The sequence below is a fragment of the Myxocyprinus asiaticus genome, chromosome 14, assembly GCF_019703515.2.
Source record: "Myxocyprinus asiaticus isolate MX2 ecotype Aquarium Trade chromosome 14, UBuf_Myxa_2, whole genome shotgun sequence".
Lineage (NCBI taxonomy): Eukaryota > Metazoa > Chordata > Actinopteri > Cypriniformes > Catostomidae > Myxocyprinus > Myxocyprinus asiaticus.
Window position 1 is genome coordinate 124,940 of NC_059357.1, and position 24,195 is coordinate 149,134.

The window sequence follows — 24,195 nt, forward strand, 5'->3', positions numbered from 1 at the left end:
AGTGTTATGATCGGTAGACAGGTCATCCTTAGGGGATGGAAGTCGGCTGGAGTGCCCTCATTTCAGGAGTGGTACACGGAGATGGGCAGGGTAATGGCATTTGAGGAGATAGCATGTAGAAGGCTAGGCAACCAGAATTTGTACAACAGGAAATGGGGCAGCTATTTAGCCTTCTTGGAAGGCTCTCGGGAAGGGGCAGCGGAGAGAGACTAGTGGTTTTGGATGTGTGTGTTGCAACCTTTTTGTTTTTGTTTTTGAAAGGAATCAATAAAAATTGTTAATAATAAAAAAAAAAAAGATATTCTAAGAACTATTAACAGGCCAGAGTTTTGCGATCGTAATGAATGTGATGGAATATAGCGTGGTCACTTAAGTACTGTGGAGCTAGTCCATTCAAAGCTTTGTACGTAGTTAACAGAATTTTAAAATTAATATGAAATTTAACAGGTAGCCATTGCAACGATGATAAAATGGGGCTAATATGATCATATTTCTTGGTTCCAGTCAGCACTCTGGCTGCTGCATTTCGAACCAATTGAAGTTTATTTACTGAACTTGCTGGACATCCTCCCAGTAATGCATTACAATAATCTAGTCTTGTGGTCATGAACACATTAATTTGTTTTTCAGCATCAGCAACAGAGAGCATGTGTTGTAACTGAGCAATATTTCTGAGGTGGAAGAATGCTGTTCTACAAACATTGGAAATTTGATTTTCAAATGACATTTTGCTATCAAATATAACACCTAAGTTCTTCGCTGTTGAAGACGATGTAACAGTACATCCATTGAGAGTCAAATTGTAATTTAGCTACTTATTTTTAGAGGTTTTTGGTCCAGTAACTAGTACCTCTGTTTTGTCGGAATTGAGTAGAAGGAAATTTCTGGCCATCCAATCTTTGATTTAATTGATACACTCTGCTAATTTGGAGAATTTCCTCAGGTTTCGAAGAAATATAAAGTTGGGTATCGTCGGCATAACAGTGGAAACTTATTCCACGATTCCTGATAATATCTCAGAGGGGAAGCATATATAAGGAGAAAAGCAGAGGCCCTAAAACTGATCCCTGTGGCACTCCATGCTTAACTTTGATTTGACAATTCCTCATTTGCACAAAGTGGTAGCTGTCTTCTAAATAGGACCTAAACCATGCTAATGCAAGTCCACAAATGCCAAAATAATTCTCCAGCCTACTCAAGAGAATGTCGTGATCTATTGTGTCGAAGGCAGCACTAAGATCTAAAAGCACTAGAAGTGAAATGCAGCCGCGATCAGATGATAAGAGCAAGTCATTTGCAACTCTGATAAGTGCAGTCTCTGTACTGTAATGTGGCCTAAATCCTGACTGAAATTGTTCATATATACTATTTCTCTGTAGAAATTAACATAATTGGGAGGACATAGCCTTTTCTAGTATTTTTGACATAAACGGGAGATTTGAAATCGGCCTATAATTAGCCAATTCTCCAGGATCATGTTGTGGCTTCTTAATAAGTGGTTTGATAAATGCCATTTTAAAGTTTCTTGGGACATGTCCTAAGGATAGCGAGGAGTTAATAATAATAATAAGAGGTTCTGAGATTACAGGGAATACCTCTATTAAGAGCTTACTGATTTATCTACAGAAGTCTGCAGTTGTGTGTAAGTGTGTTTACTTCATTGTTTTACTTTGTTGTAGAGGGGGCAGTTTACTGATCAGAAGGTTGGGGGTTCAAACCCCAGCACTGCCAAGATGCCACTGTTGGGCCCTTGAGCAAGGCCCTTGACCCTATCTGCTCCAGGGGCACCATATCATGGCTGACCCTGCACTCTGACCCCAGCTTAGCTGGGATATGTGAAAAAAAGAATTTCACTGTATATGTGCAAAACATAAAATGTGTGATAAATAAATAACATTATTATTATTATTAGAGTAGTATTCATTGCTAGACTTGTGCTGTTTGTTTACTGGCTTGAACTTGCATCGCTTAAACGTGTTGGTGTGTGTGCTATGTTGTTTTGACTTGTCCCAGGGTATTCACTGCTAGATTTAGAGTTGTTTGTCCAGTGTGTGTAAACAATCATTGTTTATAGTGTCTATAAACAGTGTTTCACTTGTTTTAGAGTATTATTTATTGCTAAAGTGTAGCATAATTTATTTGTGGTGTACTGAAGTCGCATTTGTTCTCGCACTGTTCACCTTGCGCTACCCGTAGTTTCATTTTCCCACGTGACTAGCTTTGTGCTAAGTAGCATTAATGCATTTCCTGTTTTTTTCAATGTACGGCTCATTAGCATTGTGTATATATTTGAAGTGAATGCTGACGTGGAAGCGGCAGCAGCAGCCCTCGTGTAAAGCCCTCCTCATGTGAACACCTACTTGTGTAAAGACCAGCAAGTCTACCTGTGTGAGTCTACCAAGCAAGGACACGACAAGGTGCCACTCTCCATAGCACTTAAGTATCTTTTAATTTTATCTCTTTTCTTATTTTCCTTGTACATACTAACATGTCTACTTCACGAATAACATATGCATTCAAGCACATCCCTGTTATCGGTTACAGACCATTTACACGATATCGATCCACTTTGCACTTCAGCACCTGCTCCACTCTCTTACTCAGTGGGACTCTGGAACTGCCAGTCAGCTGTGAACAAAGCTGACTTCATTCCAGCCTTTGCCACACAGTCCACCCTCAGCATCCTGGCACTGACAGAAACATAGATACGTCCAGAGGATACAGCAACACCTGCTGATCTCTCCAACAACTTTTCCTTCTCTCACACCCCTCAACACACCGGTAGGGGTGGGGGAACAGGTTTGCTCATTCATGACAACTGGACTTTTTCACCACACTCTTCTCTATGTAACAATACTACTTTTGAATTCCATGCTATTACTACAATGCAATCCACAAAAATACATGTTGTTGTCATTTATTGCCCTCCAGGTCAGCTGGCAAACATTCTTGAGGAGTTGCATGTCCTGCTGTCCTCCTTGCCGGAAGATAGTAAGCCACTTGTGGTTCTTGGTGATTTCAACATACACCAAGACAAGTCCCAGGCCACTGAACTGAATGTTCTTCTGGACTCATTTGACTTGAAAAGACTAAGCACCATGGCAACTCACAGACTGGGCAATCAGCTGGACCTCATTTTTATACGTAACTGTACCAACTCAAATATTCTTGTTACTCCTTTACATGTCTCTGATCACTGCTTTGTTCAATTCAACATGACTCTCCCATCTACATTAAAACAGACTCCACCTTTGGTTTCATTTCACCGTAACCTCCTTTCTCTTTCACCCTCTTGCCTTTCCACTGCTGTCTCTACCTCTCTTCCCACACTAAATGTATTTTCCAAGCTTGATGTAAACACTGCCACAGACACACTAAGCTCTACTTTAACAACCTGTCTAGACAACATCTGTCCTCTCTCCTCAAGGCCAACACGTGCTACACCACCCAGCCCCTGGCTCTCTGACGTCCTTCGTGAACATCGGACTGACCTCAGGGCAGCTGAGAGGAGATGGCGGAAATCTAAAGATCCAACGGATCTGGGTAAGTATCAGTCTCTGCTTGCAACTTTTTCAGATAACGTTAAATCTGCAAAAACTTCCTACTACCAGAACAAGATAAACAGCACCACAGACACTCGCAACTTGTTTAGAACATTCAACATACTTCTCTGTCCTCCCCCTCCACCGCTTGACACATCACTGACAGCAGATGTCTTCGCCACATTTTTTACTAATAAGGTTACAACCATCAGCAATACATTCTCAGCACCTCACCCTGTCAAACACCAGTTTCCTGTATGCAACCCCTCTGTCTCTATGTTCTCTCCTCTGACTGACACTAAGGTCTCTAAACTCCTCTTCAACCACCCCACCACCTGTTCCCTTGACCCCATTCCTTCTCACCTTCTCCAAGCCATCTCTCCGTCCATCTTACCTGCACTCACTCACATAATTAACACATCTCTACTTACAGGCACTTTCCCCACTACATTTAAGCAGGATCGAGTAACCCCGCTGCTGAAGAAACTTAACACTTAACCCCACACAAGTAGAACACTACAGACCAGTCTCTCTCATCCCATTCATGGCAAAAACACTTATAAGGGCAGTTTACAATCAAATCTCTACCTATCTCTCACGGAACAAGCTGCTGGATGACAATCAGTCAGGCCAAAAGTGGACACTCCACCGAGACTGCCCTGCTGTCTGTCACTGAGCTGCTGAGACAGGCGAAAGCTGAATCCAGATCATCCATCCTGATTCTACTGGACCTTTCTGCAGCCTTCGACACAGTCAACGATCAGATCTTACTCTCCACCCTCTCTTAGCTTGGCATCACAGGAACTGTGCTTGACTGGTTTAATTCCTATCTCTCAGGTAGGTCCTTCAAAGTAGCCTGGAGAGGTGAGGTGTCCAAGTCACATCAGCTACTTACTGGGGTACCTCAGGGCTCAGTGCTTGGGCCACTTCTCTTCTCTATATACACAACATCACTGGGACCCATCATTCAGGCACATGGTTTCTCTTACCACTGCTATGCTGATGACACGCAACTCTACTTGTCTTCCCAGCCCAACGACACCACAGTGACTGCTTGAATCTCTGCCTGGATGAAGGAACACCACCTGCAACTTAACCCAGCCAAGACCAAACTCCTTGTCTTTCCAGCCAACCCTGCTGTTGAACACAACATGACCGTGCAGCTGGGTGCAACTACAGTAACGCCTTCCAAAACGGTCAGAAATCTAGGGGTAACCATCGATAACAATCTAAATTTCACAGACCACATCTAAACGACCGCAAGATCATGTAGATTTACACTCTACAATATCAAGAAGATAAGACCCTTCCTCTCTGAACATGCCACACAACTTCTTGTTCAGTGACTTGTCATATCTAGACTGGACTACTGTAATGCTCTCATTGCAGGCCTCCCTGTATGTGCAATTAGACCCCTGCAAATGATCCAGAATGCAGCAGCACATCTGGTCTTTAATCAACCAAAGAGAGCGCGTGTTACACCACCTCTTGTCTCTCTTCACTGGCTGCCGGTTGATGCACGTACACTATATTGCCAAAAGTATTCGCTCACCCATCCAAATAATTGAATTCAGGTGTTCCAATCACTTCCATGGCCACAGGTGTATAAAATGAAGCACCTAGGCATGCAGACTGCTTCTACAAACATTTGTGAAAGAATGGGCCGCTCTCAGGAGCTCAGTGAATTCCAGCATGGTACTGTGATAGGATGCCACCTGTGCAACAAGTCCAGTTGTGAAATTTCCTTGCTACTAAATATTCCACAGTCAACTGTCAGTGGTATTATAACAAAGTGGAAGCGTTTGGGAATGACAGCAACTCAGCCACGAAGTGGTAGGCCACGTAAAATGACAGAGCGGGGTCAGCGGTTGCTGAGGCGCATAGTGCGCAGAGGTCGCCAACTTTCTGCAGAGTCAATCGCTACAGACCTCCAAAGTTCATGTGGCCTTCAGATTAGCTCAAGAACAGTGCGTAGAGAGCTTCATGGAATGGGTTTCCATGGCCGAGCAGCTGCATCCAAGCCATACATCACCAAGTGCAATGCAAAGCGTCGGATGCAGTGGTGTAAAGCATGCCGCCACTGGACTCTAGAGCAGTGGAGACGTGTTCTCTGGAGTGACGAATCACGCTTCTCCATCTGGCAATCTGATGGATGAGTCTGGGTTTGGCGGTTGCCAGGAGAATGGTACTTGTCTGACTGCATTGTGCCAACTGTGAAGTTTGGTGGAGGGGGGATTATGGTGTGGGCTTGTTTTTCAGGAGCTGGGCTTGGCCCCTTAGTTCCAGTGAAAGGAACTCTGAATGCTTCAGCATACCAAGAGATTTTGGACAATTCCATGCTCCCAACTTTGTGGGAACAGTTTGGGGATGGCCCCTTCCTGTTCCAACATGACTGCTCACCAGTGCACAAAGCAAGGTCCATAAAGACATGGATGAGCGAGTTTGGTGTGGAAGAACTTGACTGGCCTGCACAGAGTCCTGACCTCAACCCGATAGAGCACCTTTGGGATGAATTAGAGGGATGAATTAGAGCGAAGACTGCGAGCCAGGCCTTCTTGTCCAACATCAGTGTCTGACCTCACAAATGTGCTTCTGGAAGAATGGTCAAAAATGCCCATAAACACACTCCTAAACCTTGTGGAAAGCCTTCCCAGAAGAGTTGAAGCTGTTATAGCTGCAAAGGGTGGGCCGACGTCATATTAAACCCTATGGATTAAGAATGGGATGTCACTTAAGTTCATATGCGTCTAAAGGCAAATGAGTGAATACTTTTGGCAATATAGTGTATCAAGTTCAAGGTTCTGATGCTGGCATACAAACAGTCACTGGGTCTGCTCCAGCATACCTAAAAACCCTATTTCTGCAGAGCTACGCACCCACTTGAAGCCTGCAGTCATCTAAGGAACTTCGCCTTATTGTACCAACACAAAGAGGCACCAAAACACTTTCCCGGACTTTCGGCTTCATCATACCACATTGGTGGAATGACCTTCCCAACTACATCCGTGAAGCTGACTCACTTTCTGTCTTCAAAAAACGGCTAAAAACACATTTTTTCCATGAGCACTTAACCAGTCACTAAAAAAATATAAATAAAAAATAATAATAATAATTTCCTTGTTGCACTTTAATCTGTTTTGAATACTATTCTGATGCTAGTGAAACTTTGTAATATGGCACTTTTCATACCACTGTCTCCTTAAGATGATTCACTTATGTGTTCCTCTTTTGTAAACTGCTTTGGATAAAAGCATCTGCCAAATGAATAAATGTAAAATGTAAATGTAGTTGGTACTGGATCTAACATACATGTTGTGGCTTTTGATGTTTCGATAAGTTTTGTTAGCTCTTCATGACCTATGACAGCGAAGGATTGAAGTCGCACGTGAGGAAAATTATGAGACACTGTTTTCTGAGGTAATGTGACAGATGATTGCATAATTCCAATTTTATTTCTGATTATTTCAATTTTATCAGTAAATTAATTCATGAGGTCATTACTGTTGTGCTGCGACGGAATATCTGGTTCACTTGAGGCTTTATTCCTAACCAATTTATCCACAGTACTGAATGAACACCTAGGATTGTTGTGGTTATTTTCTATGAGTTTGTTACAATGAGCTGACCTGGCAGCTTTTAGTGCCTGTCTGTAGCTACAGACACTATCCTTCCATGCACCGTGAAATACCTTTAATTTTGTATTATTTTACTTGCACGCCATTTTCTGAGCTGCTCTATTGAGAGCATGAGTGTGATCATTGCACTACGCTGCAGGGCTTTTTCCTTTAATTTTCTTTAATCGAAGGGGGTCTGATTATATGAGATAAATCTGGAAGATTAATAGTGAAGCTATCTTTAGTGGTCGAAATAATAGTTCTACCTGAACGATAGTGTGGTGTAGATTGAGTGGCATTAGCTGATCGCAGCAAACAAGAGACAAGGTAATGATCTGAGATATCATCGCTCTGCGGTAGAATTTCTATAGTATCAACATCAACTCCATATGATAGAATTAATTCAAGCGTATGATTATGAGGATGAGTTGGTCCTGTCACATTTTGTCTGACTCCAAGCGAGTTGAGAATATCGATAAATGCTAATCCCAATGTGTCATTTTCATTATCAGTCTGAAAATATTCAATTAAAGCTCTATCTACATTAACTACTAGATCTGATTAAAAAATTTGCAAATTCGCCAAGGAAATCAGAATACGGCCCGGGTGATCTATATACTGTAGCAAGGGCAAAAGATGACAGAGATTTTTTATTTATATCTGATGGTGTCATATTAAACATTATTAGTTCAAAAGACATAAACTTATATCCTGTCCTCTGAGTAACACCAGAAACTTCACTACAAATTGTAGCAACACCTCCTCCTCGACCCTTCAGACGAGTCTCATTTTTATAACAATAACCTGGGGGAGTAGATTCATTTAAACTAATATATTCATCCGGTTTAATCCAGGTTTCAGTCAAACAGAGCGCATCCAAACTATGATCTGTAATAATTTCATTTACAATCAGTGCTTTGGTAGAAAGAGATCTAATGTTTAGTAGCCCTATATTTTTTTTTTTACCTTAATTTTTTTTCTAAATGATTTAATGAGGGTTTTGTGTTTGGTAGTTCAGGGAACAGACACGGTCTCTATGTGATATCTAGGTGATACAGTCTCTATGTGTTGTATTGTATGTGATGATGTGAGTTGTGAAAAGCACTATACAAATAAAAATGACTTGACTTTTATGTGAACTGTAAAAAACAGGCCCAACAGAACCAACATCTTATGGAGTTTTGTGTTCCTCGCCACAGTCATCTTCAGCTTGCTCACTGGGGTTATAAATACAATTATTATTTAATTATTTATTTTTATACACAATTTACAATCATATTTAATCAAACTACACAATGATGACTCTAGACTTTATAGATATTACAGTTTCATTGTCTGTTAATGCATGCTTTTCTGTAAAGCTGCTTTGAAATGATGTGTGCTGTGAAAAGCACTGTACAAATAAAAAATGACTTGACATCAATTAATTTGTGAGACTATGACACAGAGCAAATTTTTGAATTTTTGATATTCAAAATGCTTATTCTGTCTTCTCTTTGTAACATCATGGTCAGGTTTGACTGTAAACATACAGTAATATCACATTATTGCAAAAACAGACATTTCAAAACAAAAAATGCTCAACTTTGATAAATAGTTTAAAAAAAATCCTAAATATATATCCTAATGCAAAATGAGTGATAATCTAATCTAAATATAAAATTAGAAAATCAAATATGAAGTTATAATGGACAGTCAGACCACACAGTCTCTGCAGCCATCTACTGGTTATTATTGTCATGACGTGATATTCAAGTCATGTAAAGTCACGCATGTGAAGTTACATAAATTTGCTTATTTACATATGGTGTAATTTAGATATTTACAAGTGTGTGTGTGTATATGTATATATATATATATATATATATCAGGAAGAGATCGTCTGTGTACAGGAACAGAATTATCAGTAAAAAAAAGATTTCTTTCATTGGCTTGATCAATCGATTGATTTACATATCAGCCTCCACTGAATATTCCCTCATGGATCACCACTAGTGTATTTCTCTGTATCTTTTCAATACTTTCTTGCAAGGTAAACAGGTGTAGATATTATTTGGAATGTTTGGTATGTTTTTAGGGTTATGCAGGTCATTTTGTCCTTCAGAAAGTGATCATAGAACTCAATCTGTTATTTTTGCATTGTTATGGTGATTAATGTGATTAACGTGAGCCCCTCAGAAATTTCAAATGCAGGGCGTCATTCATTTTTACATTGATCTTAATATAACGTACATTTATTAGATTTATGTTTAGGCTCAATATGTATTTTTATTTATTTTTTTATTAAACCATAGATGTTTATAAACATTGAAATAATAAAAAACCTTTACAGTAAAACTCTTTACATTCAGTGAAACAATGTCTATTCACCTTCAAATATTCACTAAAGTTTTGTTGTAACTGTAATGGGTTCACTCCTGACCTTGCAGCCCATTCACCACGGCTGTGTGTCCATTAGACGTCTGATTCATTAAACACAGGTTGTAAGTGTCTTTATTTTATTACAGTAAGAAAACTATAAGAAATGTAAAAAGGTTTTAACCATATAGCAAAACAAAATGAATTAGGACCATTTAATGAAGTGTAACAGCAGTAAACAGTGTGTGAAGCTTCAGTCACATGTGGTTCATTCCTTCATCAGTAGACGTGTGGAGATGAGTAGAGAGAAACCTTCAGGCTGTTACAGAGAACACAACAGCACACCAGCGCCACCATCTGATGAGCACAGGAAACACACGCACACAGACGGACGGACGGCTGGTTAGACAGACACTTCCTGTGTGTGTGTTTGTGTGTGTGAGTGTGTGTGTTTGTGTTAGCGTGTGTGTATTTGTGAGTGAGTGTATGTGTGTATGAGTGTGTTTGTGAGTGCGTGCGTGTGTGCGTGTATGTGAGTGTGAATGTTTGTGTGAGTGTTTGTGTAAATGTTTGTGTGAGTGTGTGTTTGTGAGTGTGTTCGAGTTTGAGTGTGTTTTTGTTTGTGTAAGAGTGTGTGTGAGTGTGTGTGTGATGTGTGTGAGAGTGTGTGTGTGTGTGAGTTTGTGTTTGAGTATGTTTTTGTAAGTGTGTGTGTGCGTGAGTGAGTTTGTGATGTGTGTTTGTGTGTGTGTTTGCGTGTGTGTCTGTGTGATGTGCGTGTATGAGTGTGTGCGAGTGTGTGAGTGTGTGTTTGCGTGTGTGTCTGTGTGATGTGCGTGTATGAGTGTGTGCAAGTGTGTGAGTGTGTGTTTGTGAGTGTGTCTGTGTGATGTGCGTGTATGAGTGTGTGCAAGTGTGTGTGTGTGAGTGAGTTTGTGATGTGTGTTTGTGTGTGAGTGTGTGTGTGTAAGTGTGTGTAAGTGTGTGTTTGCGTGTGTGTCTGTGTGATGTGCGTGTATGAGTGTGTGCAAGTGTGTGTGTGTGAGTTCCTGTATGTGTGTGTGAGTGTGTGTGAGTGTATGTGTGTGCTTATGAGTGTCTGTATGTGTGTACAGGTTTTACTATCCTTGTGGGTTCCAGCCAGCGGTCCTCACAAGGGAAATGACATATTAAATGATGTTTTATTGAAAATGTAAAAATGCAGAAAGTTTTTTGTGAGGGTTAGGTTTAGGGGTAGGGGTAGGGTTAGGGGATAGAATCTATAGTTTGTACAGTATAAAAATCATTATGACTATGGAGAGTCCTCATAATGATAGCTGCACCAACATGTGAGTGTTTGTGTGTGTGTGTGTGTGTGTGTGTGTGTGTGTGTGTGTGTGTGATGTGTTTGTGTGTGCGTGTGTGTGGTGTGTGTGTTTTGGTTTTGGTGGTTTAAGAGGCATTTTTTTTAGATTATACACTAGTCGTTATGAGGGTATTATGCTATAAAGGTGGTTTATGAGGACATCCATAGTGTCCCATACTAAACAATGTTTTTTAGAAAATGTAAAAATGCCAAATGGTTTCTGTGTTTCATAAGAGGCAAGGGTTAGGTTAGGTTCTATGTTTAACTGTGAAAGTAAGAGCATTTCCACACACACAATGTGACAAGAACTTACAGGATTGGGACTAAACAGCTGTGTGGCCACAAGAAAGCCACTTGTTAGTGAAACTAATCGGAAAAAAATGACTTCAGTTTGCTAGGGAGCATAAAGATTGGACTGTGGAGTGATGGAAAAAGGTCATGTGGTCTGATGAGTCCAGATTTACCCTATTCCAAAGCGATGAGTGCATCAGGGTAAGAAGAAAAGCACATGAGGGCACCCGTTATGCATAGTGCCCACTGTACAAGTCTCTGGAGGCAGTGTTATGATCTGGGGTTGCTTCAATTGGTCAGGTCGAGGCTCAGCAACATTATTCGGCAATAAAATGAAGTCAGCTGACTACTTGAATGTACTGAATGACCAGGTTATCCCATCAATGGATTTTTTCTTCCCTGACAGCATGGGCATATTCCAGGACGACAATGCCAAGATTCATCGGGCTCGAATTGTGAAAGAGTGGTTCAAGGAGCATTAACTCCATAGAAAGTCTTTGGGATGTGCTCAGCCAAAAATTAATGCAACTCTGGATGGAAATAAATGTTGTGATGTTGCATAAGGTTGTGGAAACAATGTCACGACAAATGCGCACCAATATCAAAGCTAAAGCAAAGCAACATTGTAGTTTTTTGTTTGTTTTGTTTACAATTCTTATGTTTTTTTGTCTTGGATGTTGTCTGCCTTATTGTCTATGACAGACAAACACTTTTGGACATTGGTTCTGCAATTACACACCATAAACCAGACTTCAAATTCCTCAATGCCGACCCGCTGTTTACAAACACGTCAGCGGAGCCCTTTGTCTGGACAGCCCAGCCGCGGAAATTAAGAAGGAAAAGGGGAAATAGATCCGGCGTTCTCATCAGAGTAAGACACCGCGCAAATCGACCCCCGCTACCCAGTATTCTACTGGCAAATGTTCAGTCTCTGGACAACAAGCTCTGCGAGCTGAGAGCGTGGATCTCTTTCCAACGAGAGACGAGGGACTACTGCATTATCTGCCTTATGGAAACTTGGATGTCTGCGGAGATTCCAGACTCGCGGGGTTCTCCGTGCACCGAGCGGACAGAGCGAAAGACCTCTCAGGTAAAAGCAGAGGTGGTGGTGTATGTTTTATGATCAACAAATCCTGGTGTGATCAGAGGAATGTAAATTCTATCAAGTTTTTCTGCTCTCCTGATCAGGAATTTCTCAATCCATTCTGGCTACCGAGGGAATTCACAGCGGTCATTATCACAGCTGTGTACATCCCGCCACAAGCCGACACAGACCGGGCACTCAAGGAACTGTATGGGAGTATAAGCAACCAGGAAGCCGCGCACCCTGAGGCTGCGTTCATTGTGACCAGGGACTTTAACAAAGCCAACTTCAAGTCAATAGCACCAAAATACTAACAACACATCAGTTTCAACACGAGGGGACCGGGTTTTGGACCATTGCTACTCCCCCTTCTGGGACGGCAACAAATCCCTCCCCCGCCCACCGTTTGGCAAATCTGACCATCCATTCTGCTTCTGCCCGCTTACAAGCAGAAACTGAAACAGGAAGCACCCGCCCTCAGAACGTTCCAGTGCTGGTTGGACCAATCAGATTCTACGCTACAAGACTGTTTTGATCGCACGGACTGGGAGATGTTCCGGTCCGCCTCTGATGATGACATCGAGCATTACGCTGATAGCGTAACTTGTTTCATCAGAAAATGCGTAGAGGATGTTGTTCCAACCAAAAAAATATGGATCTACCCCAACCAGAATCCTTGGATTAATAGCTATGTTCGTGCAGCACTTAATGCGCGGACCTCCGCTTTAATTCCGGGAACGTGGAGGAGCATAAACAAGCCAGTTATGCCCTCCGCAAAGAGCAGCAAAACACCAGTACAGGAACAAGATTGAAGGACAGTTTAACACCACCTACTCTAGAAGCATGTGGCAGGGAATTAATATCATCACAGACTTTAAAGGAAATAAAAACTCTGCTGTGAACACCGCTGCCTCTCTCCCAGATGAGCTAAATACTTTTTATTCTCGTTTCGAGGGAAATAACACCACCCTCACAGAGAGAGCTCTCGCGGCCGATGCTACAGAGGTTAGTTCACTCTCTGTCTCTGTAGCGGATGTAACCCAATCCTTCCGATTGGTGAATATCTGTAAAGCCGCGGGTCCAGACGTCATCAGAGCATGCGCGAACCAACTGGCTGGTGTCTTTATGGACATTTTCAACCTTTCCTTGTCTGTGGTCTCCACATGCTTCAAAACGTCCATCGTTGTGTCTGTTCCAAAGCAATCCAAAATCACTTGCTTAAATGACTGGCGTCCTGTTGCGCTGACCCCCATCATCAGCAAATGCTTTGGGAGACTAATCAGAGATTACATCTGCTGTGTGCTGCCTCCCTCACTGGACCCATTGCAGTTTGCCTACCACAACAACCGCTCCACTGATGATGCCATTGCATCTACAATACACACTGCTCTCTCCCACCTGGAAAAAAAGAACACTTATGTGAGAATGCTGTTTGTAGACTACAGCTCAGCATTCAACACCATAGTGCCCTCCAAGTTTGATGTGAAACTCCAGGCTCTGGGCTTAAACAGCTCGCTGTGCAGCTGGATCCTGGACTTCCTGTCAAGCAGACGCCAGGTGGTTAGAATAGGCAGCAACATCTCCTCATCACTGACCCTCAACACTGGAGCCCCGCAGGGCTGTGTTCTCAGCCCACTACTGTATATCCTGTACACACATGACTGTGTGGCAACACATAGCTCCAATGCCATCATTAAGTTTGCTGATGATACGACGGTGGTAGGTCTGATCACTGACAATGATGAAACAGCCTACAGAGAGGAGGTGCACACTCTGACACACTGGTGTCAGGAGCACAACCTCTCCCTCAACGTCAGTAAGACAAAGGAGCTTGTGGTGGACTTCAGGAGAAGAGAAAGAGAACACAGTCCCATCACCATCAATGGAGCACCAGTGGAGAGAGTCAGCAGCTTCAAGTTCCTGGGTGTCCACATCACTGAGGAACTCACATGGTCCATCCACACTGAAGTCGTTGTGAAGATGGCTCATCAGCGCCTCTTCTTCCTGAGACGGCTGAGGAAGTTTGGAATGAATCGCCACATCCTCACATGGTTCTACACCTGCACTGTGGAGAGCATCCTGACTGGCTGCATCTCTGCCTGGTACGGCAATAGCACCGCCCACAACCGCAAAGCCCTGCAAAGGGTGGTGCGAACTGCCAGACACATCATCGGAGGTGAGCTTCCCTCCCTCCAGGACATATATACCAGGCGGTGTGTGAAAAAAGCTCGGAGGATCATCAGAGACTCCAGCCACCCGAGCCATGGGCTGTTCTCACTGCTACCATCAGGCAGGCGGTATCGCAGCATCAGGACCCGCACCAGCCGACTCCATGATAGCTTCTTCCCCCAAGCAATCAGACTTTTGAACTCTTGATCTCTCTCGATCAATATACATCAGCACTGCACTTTATTACTCTTTTATCTCACACCGGACTGTCATAAATTATATTCTCTCTTAACAACACACTGGCAACTGACTATCAACCGACAGCTGAATGTCAATACAGTACAATACAACCTACTGTACATTTTATATATACTATATATACTATTTTTATTGTTTAATTTGTATTCTATATTGTGTGTATTGTATAATGTACATTGTATATTATTATTTGTATATTGTGTTGTGTGTAATTATGTGTATATCAGATGTTTAAATTGTGTTGTTAATCTGATGTTTATTGTAAATTGGTATATGTCTCATCACTGTCACGACTGCTATGTTGATCGGAACTGCACCCAAGAATTTCACACACTATTGCACTTGTGTATATGGTTGTGTGACAATAAAAGTGATTTGATTTGATAATGGTGGTCCAGCGAAATATTAGAGTATGCACATTTTTTATTTATTTTTGGCCAGGCAGTGTATATTGTATAGTATAAAAATCATTATGTCTATGGAGAGTCCTCGTAATGATAGGAGTACCAACATGTTTGTGTGTGTGTGTGTATGTGTGTGTTTGTGTATATGTGTATGTGTGTTTGTGCATGTATATGTGTGTATGTGTAAACTCACCATGACTGCAGCTGTTCCCAGAGACCCCCCCAACAGCAGTGGTGCTTTGGACTCGAACTCACTGATGATCACACTGGGACAACTCTATCAGACAGACAGAGAGACAGACAGACAGAAATGTAAGAGCAGAATACACGTGTCAAACGCTGCAATAGACCTTTTTCACACTCCGGGTTTTGGAACGCGGAAGTAAATGATTGCAGGTTAAACTTCGACAGCAGTGAATGGGAGATCACAGCAAATATTATTTTCACTTACCTATTTGCTCCAAGAACAAAAGAAAAAATCTACTATTACATTTGAATGACTTTCCAGAAGAGGAGACAAATAGAGAGTGGTGGATTGAGAGAGAACAGTGGGAGAACTGTCACTCTCTCAGCAGCTGTAACTGAAACCCCCTCACAGCTGTAATAATTCAGTTTTTAAAACTAATTCCAGGGTAATATAACACAAAGAATAATGTTATAAACTTACAATCATTATTTAAAAGAAATGATCATATAAAGAAGTTTACTAGAATTACGCTGCTAAATAAGGCAGAAAAGCATCATCACAGTCTGTGAAAAAGGACTATTATCAAACACACAAATATGTGCTTTAATCAAACAAAAAGTGACTCACAGAGAAAGTGAACTGCTGCAGGAAGTTCCTGTCAGGACATGTATCTCGCACAAACAGCTCTATCGCTCCTCCAATGCCACAACAGTCAAACTGTAACACACATCTGTTAGTGTACACGTGTATGTGTGTGTGTGTGTGTGTGTGTGTGTGTGTGTGTGTGTGTGTATCTTACAGCTTTGTGGAATAGATTGAGGGCGAAGGCTTGACCACCACTTCTGCTGTTCACATACTGGGCATAGATTGTGATGTAGAAATCTGCCACCTTCTACAACACAACAAACACACTCATTACACACAACAAACGCACTCATGACACACAACAAACACCACACTCATTACACACAACACACACCACACTCATTACACACAACACACCACACTCATTACACACAACACACCACACTCATTACACACAACACACACCACACTCATTACACACAACACACACCACACTCATTACACACAACACACACCACATTAAACACAACACAAACACACATTACACACAACCTAACACACTCATGACACACAACAAACACCACACTCATGACACACAACAAACACCACACTTATGACACACAACAAACACCACACTCATGACACACAACAAACACCACACTCATTACACACAACAAACACACTCCTTACACACAACCTAACACAGTAATTACACACAACTAACACACTCATTACACACAACTAACACACACCTGTGTCTGTGTGTGTGTTTGTTTTTGTGTGTGTGTGTCTGTGTGTATGTGTGTGTTTGTGTCTGTGTCTCTGTGTGTGTCTCTGTGTGTGTCTCTGTGTGTGTCTCTGTGTGTGTGAGAGAGTGTACAGGTTTTACTATCCTTGTGTGAATCAAATGCCCCCACTAGTATAGTAAAACCAGAGATCACCTACATTGTGGGTTCCAGCCAGCGGTCCTCACAAGGGAAAAAACATATTAAATGATGTTTTATTGAAAATGTAAAAATGCAGAAAGTTTTTTGTGAGGGTTAGGTTTAGGGGTAGGGTTAGGGGATAGAATCTATAGTTCATACAGTATAAAAATCATTATGTCTATGGAGAGTCCTCATAATGATAGCTGCACCAACATGTGTGTGTGAGTGTGTGAGTGTGTGTGTGTGTGTGTGTGTGTGTGTGAGTGTGTGTGTGTGTGTGTGTGTGTGTGTGTGTGTGTGTGTGTGTGTATGGATAGAATCTATAGTTCATACAGTATAAAAATCATTATGTCTATGGAGAGTCCTCATAATGATAGCTGCACCAACATGTGTGTGTGTGTGTGTGTGTGAGTGTGTGTGTGTGTGTGGTGTGTGTGTGTGTGTGTGTGTGTGTGTGTGTGTGTGTGTGTGTGTGTGTGTGTGTTTAGGGGTTGGGTTAGGGTTAGGGGATAGAATCTATAGTTTGTACAGTATAAAAATCATTATGTCTATGGAGAGTCCTCATAATGATAGCTGCACCAACGTGTGTGTGTGTGTGTGTGTGTGTGTGTGTGTGTGTGTGTGTGTGAGTGTGTGTGTGTGTGTATGGATAGAATCTATAGTTCATACAGTATAAAAATCATTATGTCTATGGAGAGTCCTCATAATGATAGCTGCACCAACATGTGTGTGTGTGTGTGTGTGTGTGTGTGTGTGTGTGTGTGTGAGTGTGTGTGTGTGTGTGTGTGTGTGTGTGTGTTTAGGGGTTGGGTTAGGGTTAGGGGATAGAATCTATAGTTTGTACAGTATAAAAATCATTATGTCTATGGAGAGTCCTCATAATGATAGCTGCACCAACATATGTGTGTGTGTGTGTGTGTGTGTGTGTGTGTGTGTGTGTGTGTGTGTGTGTGTGTGTGTGTGTGTGTGTGTTTAGGGGTTGGGTTAGGGTTAGGGGATAGAATCTATAGTTCATACAGTATAAAAATCATTATGTCTATGGAGAGTCCTCATAATGATAGCTGCACCAACATGTGTATGTGTGTGTGTGTGTGTGTGTGTGTGTGTGTGTGAGTGTGTGTGTGTGTGTATGGATAGAATCTATAGTTCATACAGTATAAAAATCATTATGTCTATGGAGAGTCCTCATAATGATAGCTGCACCAACATGTGTGTGTGTGTGTGTGTGTGTGTGTGTGTGTGTGTGTGTGTGTGTGTGTGTGTGTTTAGGGGTAGGGTTAGGGGATAGAATCTATAGTTCATACAGTATAAAAATCATTATGTCTATGGAGAGTCCTCATAATGATAGCTGCACCAACATGTGTGTGTGTGTGTGTGTGTGTGTGTGTGTGTGTGTGTGTGTGTGTGTGTGTGTTTAGGGGTAGGGTTAGGGGATAGAATCTATAGTTCATACAGTATAAAAATCATTATGTCTATGGAGAGTCCTCATAATGATAGCTGCACCAACATGTGTATGTGTGTGTGTGTGTGTGTATGTGTGTGTGTGTGTGTGTGTGTGTGTGTGTGTGTGTGTGTATGGATAGAATCTATAGTTCATACAGTATAAAAATCATTATGTCTATGGAGAGTCCTCATAATGATAGCTGCACCAACATGTGTGTGTGTGTGTGTGTGTGTGTGTGTGTGTGTGTGTGTGTGTGTGTGTGTGTTAGGGGTTGGGTTAGGGTTAGGGGATAGAATCTATAGTTTGTACAGTATAAAAATCATTATGTCTATGGAGAGTCCTCATAATGATAGCTGCACCAACATGTGTATGTGTGTGTGTGTGTGTGTGTGTGTGTGTGTGTGTGAGTGTGTGTGTGTGTGTGTGAGTGTGTGTGTGTGTGTGTGTGTGTGTGTGTGTGTGTGTGTGTGTGTTTAGGGGTTGGGTTAGGGTTAGGGGATAGAATCTATAGTTCATACAGTATAAAAATCATTATGTCTATGGAGAGTCCTCATAATGATAGCTGCACCAACGTGTGTGTGTGTGTGTGTGTGTGTGTGTGTGTATGGATAGAATCTATAGTTTGTACAGTATAAAAATCATTATGTCTATGGAGAGTCCTCATAATGATAGCTGCACCAACATGTGTGTGTGTGTGTGTGTGTGTGTGTGTGTGTGTGTGTGTGTGTGTGTGTGTGTGTGTGTGTGTGTGTGTGTGTGTGTGAGTGTGTTTAGGGTTAGGGTTAGGGTTAGGGGATAGAATCTATAGTTTGTACAGTATAAAAATCATTATGTCTATGGAGAGTCCTCATAATGATAGCTGCACCAACATGTGTGTGTGTGTGTGTGTGTGTGTGTGTGAGTGTGTTTAGTGGTAGGGTTAGGGTTAGGTTTAGGGGTAGGGTTAGGGGATAGAATCTATAGTTTGTACAGTATAAAAATCATTATGTCTATGGAGAGTCCTCATAATGATAGCTGCACCAACATGTGTGTGTGTGTGTGTGTGTGTGTGTGTGTGTGTGAGTGTGTGTGTGTGTGTGTGTGTGTGTGTGTGAGTGTGTGTGTGTGAGTGTGTGTGTGTGTGTGTGTGTGTGTGAGTGTGTGTGTGTGTGTTTAGGGGTTGGGTTAGGGTTAGGGGATAGAATCTATAGTTTGTACAGTATAAAAATCATTATGTCTATGGAGAGTCCTCATAATGATAGCTGCACCAACGTGTGTGTGTGTGTGTGTGTGTGTGTGTGTGTGTGTGAGTGTGTTTAGTGGTAGGGTTAGGGTTAGGTTTAGGGGTAGGGTTAGGGGATAGAATCTATAGTTTGTACAGTATAAAAATCATTATGTCTATGGAGAGTCCTCATAATGATAGCTGCACCAACATGTGTGTGTGTGTGTGTGTGTGTGTGTGTGTGTGTGTGAGTGTGTGTGTGTGTGTGTGTGTGTGTGTGTGAGTGTGTGTGTGTGAGTGTGTGTGTGTGTGTGTGTGTGTGTGAGTGTGTGTGTGTGTGTTTAGGGGTTGGGTTAGGGTTAGGGGATAGAATCTATAGTTTGTACAGTATAAAAATCATTATGTCTATGGAGAGTCCTCACAATGATAGCTGCACCAACATGTGTGTGTGTGTGTGTGTGTGTGTGTGTGTGTGTGTAGTGTGTGTGTGTGTGTGTGTGTGTGTGTGTGAGTGTGTGTGTGTGAGTGTGTGTGTGTGTGTGTGTGTGTGTGAGTGTGTGTGTGTGTGTTTAGGGGTTGGGTTAGGGTTAGGGGATAGAATCTATAGTTTGTACAGTATAAAAATCATTATGTCTATGGAGAGTCCTCATAATGATAGCTGCACCAACGTGTGTGTGTGTGTGTGTGTGTGTGTGTGTGTGTGTGTGTGTATGGATAGAATCTATAGTTCATACAGTATAAAAATCATTATGTCTATGGAGAGTCCTCATAATGATAGCTGCACCAACATGTGTGTGTGTGTGTGTGTGTGTGAGTGTGTGTGTGTGTGGTGTGTGTGTGTGTGTGTGTGTGTGTGTGTGTGTGTGTGTATGTGTGTGTGTGTGTTTAGGGGTAGGGTTAGGGTTAGGGGATAGAATCTATAGTTCATACAGTATAAAAATCATTATGTCTATGGAGAGTCCTCATAATGATAGCTGCACCAACATGTGTGTGTGTGTGTGTGTGTGTGTGTGTGTGTGTGTCTCTGTGTGTGTGTGTGTCTGTCTCTGTGTGTCTGTCTCTGTGTGTGTGTCTCTGTGTGTGTGTCTCTGTGTGTGTGTCTCTGTGTGTGTGTGTGTGTGTGTGTGTGTTTACCTCTCCGCCCCTCATGAAGCTCATCATACCTGCAGCGATCTCAGCGATCATCAGAACTGACAGTAGACCAGCAAACTGACAACAGAAGAAACCTCAGTCAAATTAAATGTATTTTTCATGAGAATACAACAGAAACTCTTTTCCTGAATGCAGAAGTGTCCTCTGATTCACACTCGTCTGCAGTGTGTTTATTCTTAGCAGATGATTTGATGTTTAGCATATTAAATCATTTAAATATATAAACTGCAGAACAAAAAATATAGTAGTGCTGATACTTTACAGAGTCGCGATGACCGTCTTTTGACCCAAACGTGTAGATATTATTAACTATTTTCAGTTGTTATAACAACTGCACAACTCATTTTTACTTCAAATGTTTGTTGTTCTTCGTCTGAATCACTCTTTTCACTAGTTTAGACATCGTTTTTTATGGAGATTGAAACCAGAAAACAATCTAGAAGCATCACCAAGTGTTTATTCAGGAGAACTGTGAATATCCTGTGTCTATGATATATGACAATTATTCTCTGAATGTCATAAGTCATCTACTAATGCTATATATTTAAGCCTTTTAATCATGTGATATAAATCTTACACATTATTTCATGAACATTGGCATGATCTTGTTTCTTGTCCTGGAGTTTTTCTGTAGTCTGAATGATGAATATATTAGAGTCTAAATGACTAAACGTAAATGCTTTAACACGTTGGGGTTCAAAAATAGAACATGTAACATTCAGGTTTTTACATCACATTCATAATTATTATTTACACAAAATTATTATTATTTTTCTGAGTAATTGGGACACATTTGTATGAATAATTTTCCTCACCACACTAAGAGCAATTAGACTCTGATTACACACTCCATAATCACCGATAATAGCGGTGACCAGCATCAGAACACCAATGACCATCAACACCAACACACCTGACAGAGAGAGACATGGGTTAGTTATAGTTAGTTTCTCAACCTAATGTTGTTCTTAAAACACATTTTGGAACATTTAGTTTTTCTTCCATGGAACACAAAAACATGTTAGGCAGTATATTAGTCTCAGTCACAAATCACTTTCATTACACCTTTTTACATGCTTAAAAGTTTCTCCTAACATCGATTTTTGTGTTCAGCAGAGGAAAGACAGTCATTGGAGTTTGGAACAACATGAGGGTGAGTAAATAACACATTTTAATTTTTTTATATTAACTCTATACAGACTGAATAATCGTGTATTGAAGCATCAGTTCGAAATTATTCAATATTTATACAAATTTAAAAGGTCAAACAACAAAGTAATAATAACAATAAAATCTCACCAATTGTGAACTCTGCTGTGGTTAAATCGATGTCAAATAATCCTTGAGTTTTAGCGCCAAACCGGAGCCAGAACCCGAGCGAGAGCAACCCGAACCCCATCAACTGAAACATTTACCATTATTATTATTATTATTATTATTATTGATAACAATAATACCAGCCCAAACCCCACCAACTGAAACATTTACCATTATTATTATTATTATTATTATTATTATTGATAATAATACCAGCCCAAACCCCACCAACTGAAACATTTACCATTATTATTATTATTATTATTGATAATAATACCAGCCCGAACCCCACCAACTGAAACATTTACCATTATTATTATTATTATTATTATTGATAACAATAATACCAGCCCAAACCCCACCAACTGAAACATTTACCATTATTATTATTATTATTATTATTGATAATAATACCAGCCCAAACCCCACCAACTGAAACATTTACCATTATTATTATTATTATTATTATTGATAATAATACCAGCCCAAACCCCACCAACTGAAACATTTACCATTATTATTATTATTATTATTATTGATAATAATACCAGCCCAAACCCCACCAACTGAAACATTTACCATTATTATTATTATTATTATTGATAATAATACCAGCCCGAACCCCACCAACTGAAACATTTACCATTATTATTATTATTATTGATATCATAATAAACTTGAGATTGCGCTGATGAAACACATTTCAAATTGTTTTGCAAAGTTACATTTAAACTCGATATCAGTTAAAACATCATCCACATTTATGAATGTAGGGTTAGGGTTAGGCAATGTGACGTCATACTCACAGCCAACAGACTGTTGAACAGAATCAGAAAACATTTACACATCTGCGCACAGCCGTCCATCACGAGTCAACTTGAAACACAACACTGATGAAACGTCACGATAAAGAACTATATAAATGCTGATTAGAGAATGCGTGTGTAGCCGCTGATGTTTATTCGACGTCTGCGTCCCTCACATACACGCGCCCGTTTGTACTGTACAGAACGCGCGCTGATTGGTCCGCAGCGCCAGTGACGTCACGACAAGTTTCGCGTCTCTTTACTGCAGAAATGAAACTATGATCAGATCAGTTTCATGTGCATAGAATAGAAACAAACATTTTAAATGAATCAGGACTATCTGCAACATAATGCATGAATAAATCACAATCCCTTTGTATTCGGGCCCTGACTCGAAAAACATGATATTTATCGAGCAAAATTGTCAATTTGGCGAACATCTATATAGGGCCTGTTTGATATTTGATTAAATTTAGATTGAACCCTGTTTAATTCAATATACCAGTACTTCACCTGATTCTCAGGATGGTTGCTTTTCTTGATTTAACTATGGTAAATATTAATATGTCATTAGATTAGCATGTGCACATTTGTTTCCATATTTGCCTGTCATCTACATAAACATCTCAGGGAGTTTTACTTTGGCTCACAGAACGAATTGAGGCACTTTTCTCTGTAAAACTGCTTTAAAAAAACAAAACAAATAAGATATGTATTGTGAAAATCACTATACAAATAAAACTGAATTGATGTGAAAATAACCAATCAATAATTTTACAGCCACAGAAACTGTCAAGCACATCTGAATAATAACACTGAGAAACTTTAATAACCACTGAATAAAACTTGAATGTGCTGTGAGTATATTTAGTGTTTGTTTGGTCTACTCAATATAACTCAATAAATATACTCAATATTTAAAAGCTCATTTGTATTACGGGCATTGTGATCTCGATTGAAAGAAGACACTTTAGTGTTTGTTGTCCAGAAGTCAGAAAAACAGTCATAAAGGACTGTTATAAAAACTTACATGTATTGGAATGTGATCAGCAATTTATTTGCATAATTTGTTTTATGAAATATTATATGAAACTGACCTAGTTGATGCCTGAAAACACAACGAATCTAATGATGATGATAACTTTACAACTTTTTTTTTAACCCATTTTCCAAGAGCATATTGTGTGATTTATCAGTTTATAAAAAAGGAAGGAAATCTATTCAAACACATGAAAAACAGCCATTTGTTATTAGTCATTCACACTTCTCAAGTCAAGTCAAGTTTCATTTCAAGAGTGTAATCCATCAATAGTCAAAGGTGATGCATGCAGAGATGAGTGAGGTGCATCGCAGTTCAACCAACCAGTAATTTCGGTGGGTTCAATCCTAAATCCAGGCAATGTCATATGGTTGGAGTTGGCATCAGTTCATCTTCTGAAGTCAAAACACAAAAGTGATTAACAGTTTTATGTCTCTAATCATTCTCCTTTTGTCTGTATTCTTCCCATCGAT

General features: G+C 40.6%; 1 protein-coding gene across 2 annotated transcripts; it reads right to left on the bottom strand.

Moving 5' to 3' along the window:
• Positions 1-9,417: 9,417 nt before the first annotated feature.
• On the bottom strand, positions 9,418-22,884 carry LOC127451208 (CD9 antigen-like). Of its 2 annotated transcripts, XM_051715709.1 has the most exons (8): positions 22,684-22,884; positions 21,860-21,962; positions 21,376-21,473; positions 20,543-20,617; positions 16,052-16,144; positions 15,880-15,969; positions 15,259-15,342; positions 9,418-9,871 (listed from the first exon to the last, which is right to left on the bottom strand). In XM_051715709.1, the coding sequence occupies exons 1-8, from the start codon at positions 22,741-22,743 to the stop codon at positions 9,794-9,796; spliced, it is 681 nt and encodes a 226-aa protein (XP_051571669.1). In that variant the 5' UTR covers positions 22,744-22,884; the 3' UTR covers positions 9,418-9,793. The 2 variants fall into 2 exon arrangements, with proteins under 2 accessions (XP_051571669.1, XP_051571671.1); XM_051715711.1 differs by lacking the exon at positions 21,860-21,962 and having other exon boundaries at positions 22,684-22,876.
• Positions 22,885-24,195: the final 1,311 nt, after the last annotated feature.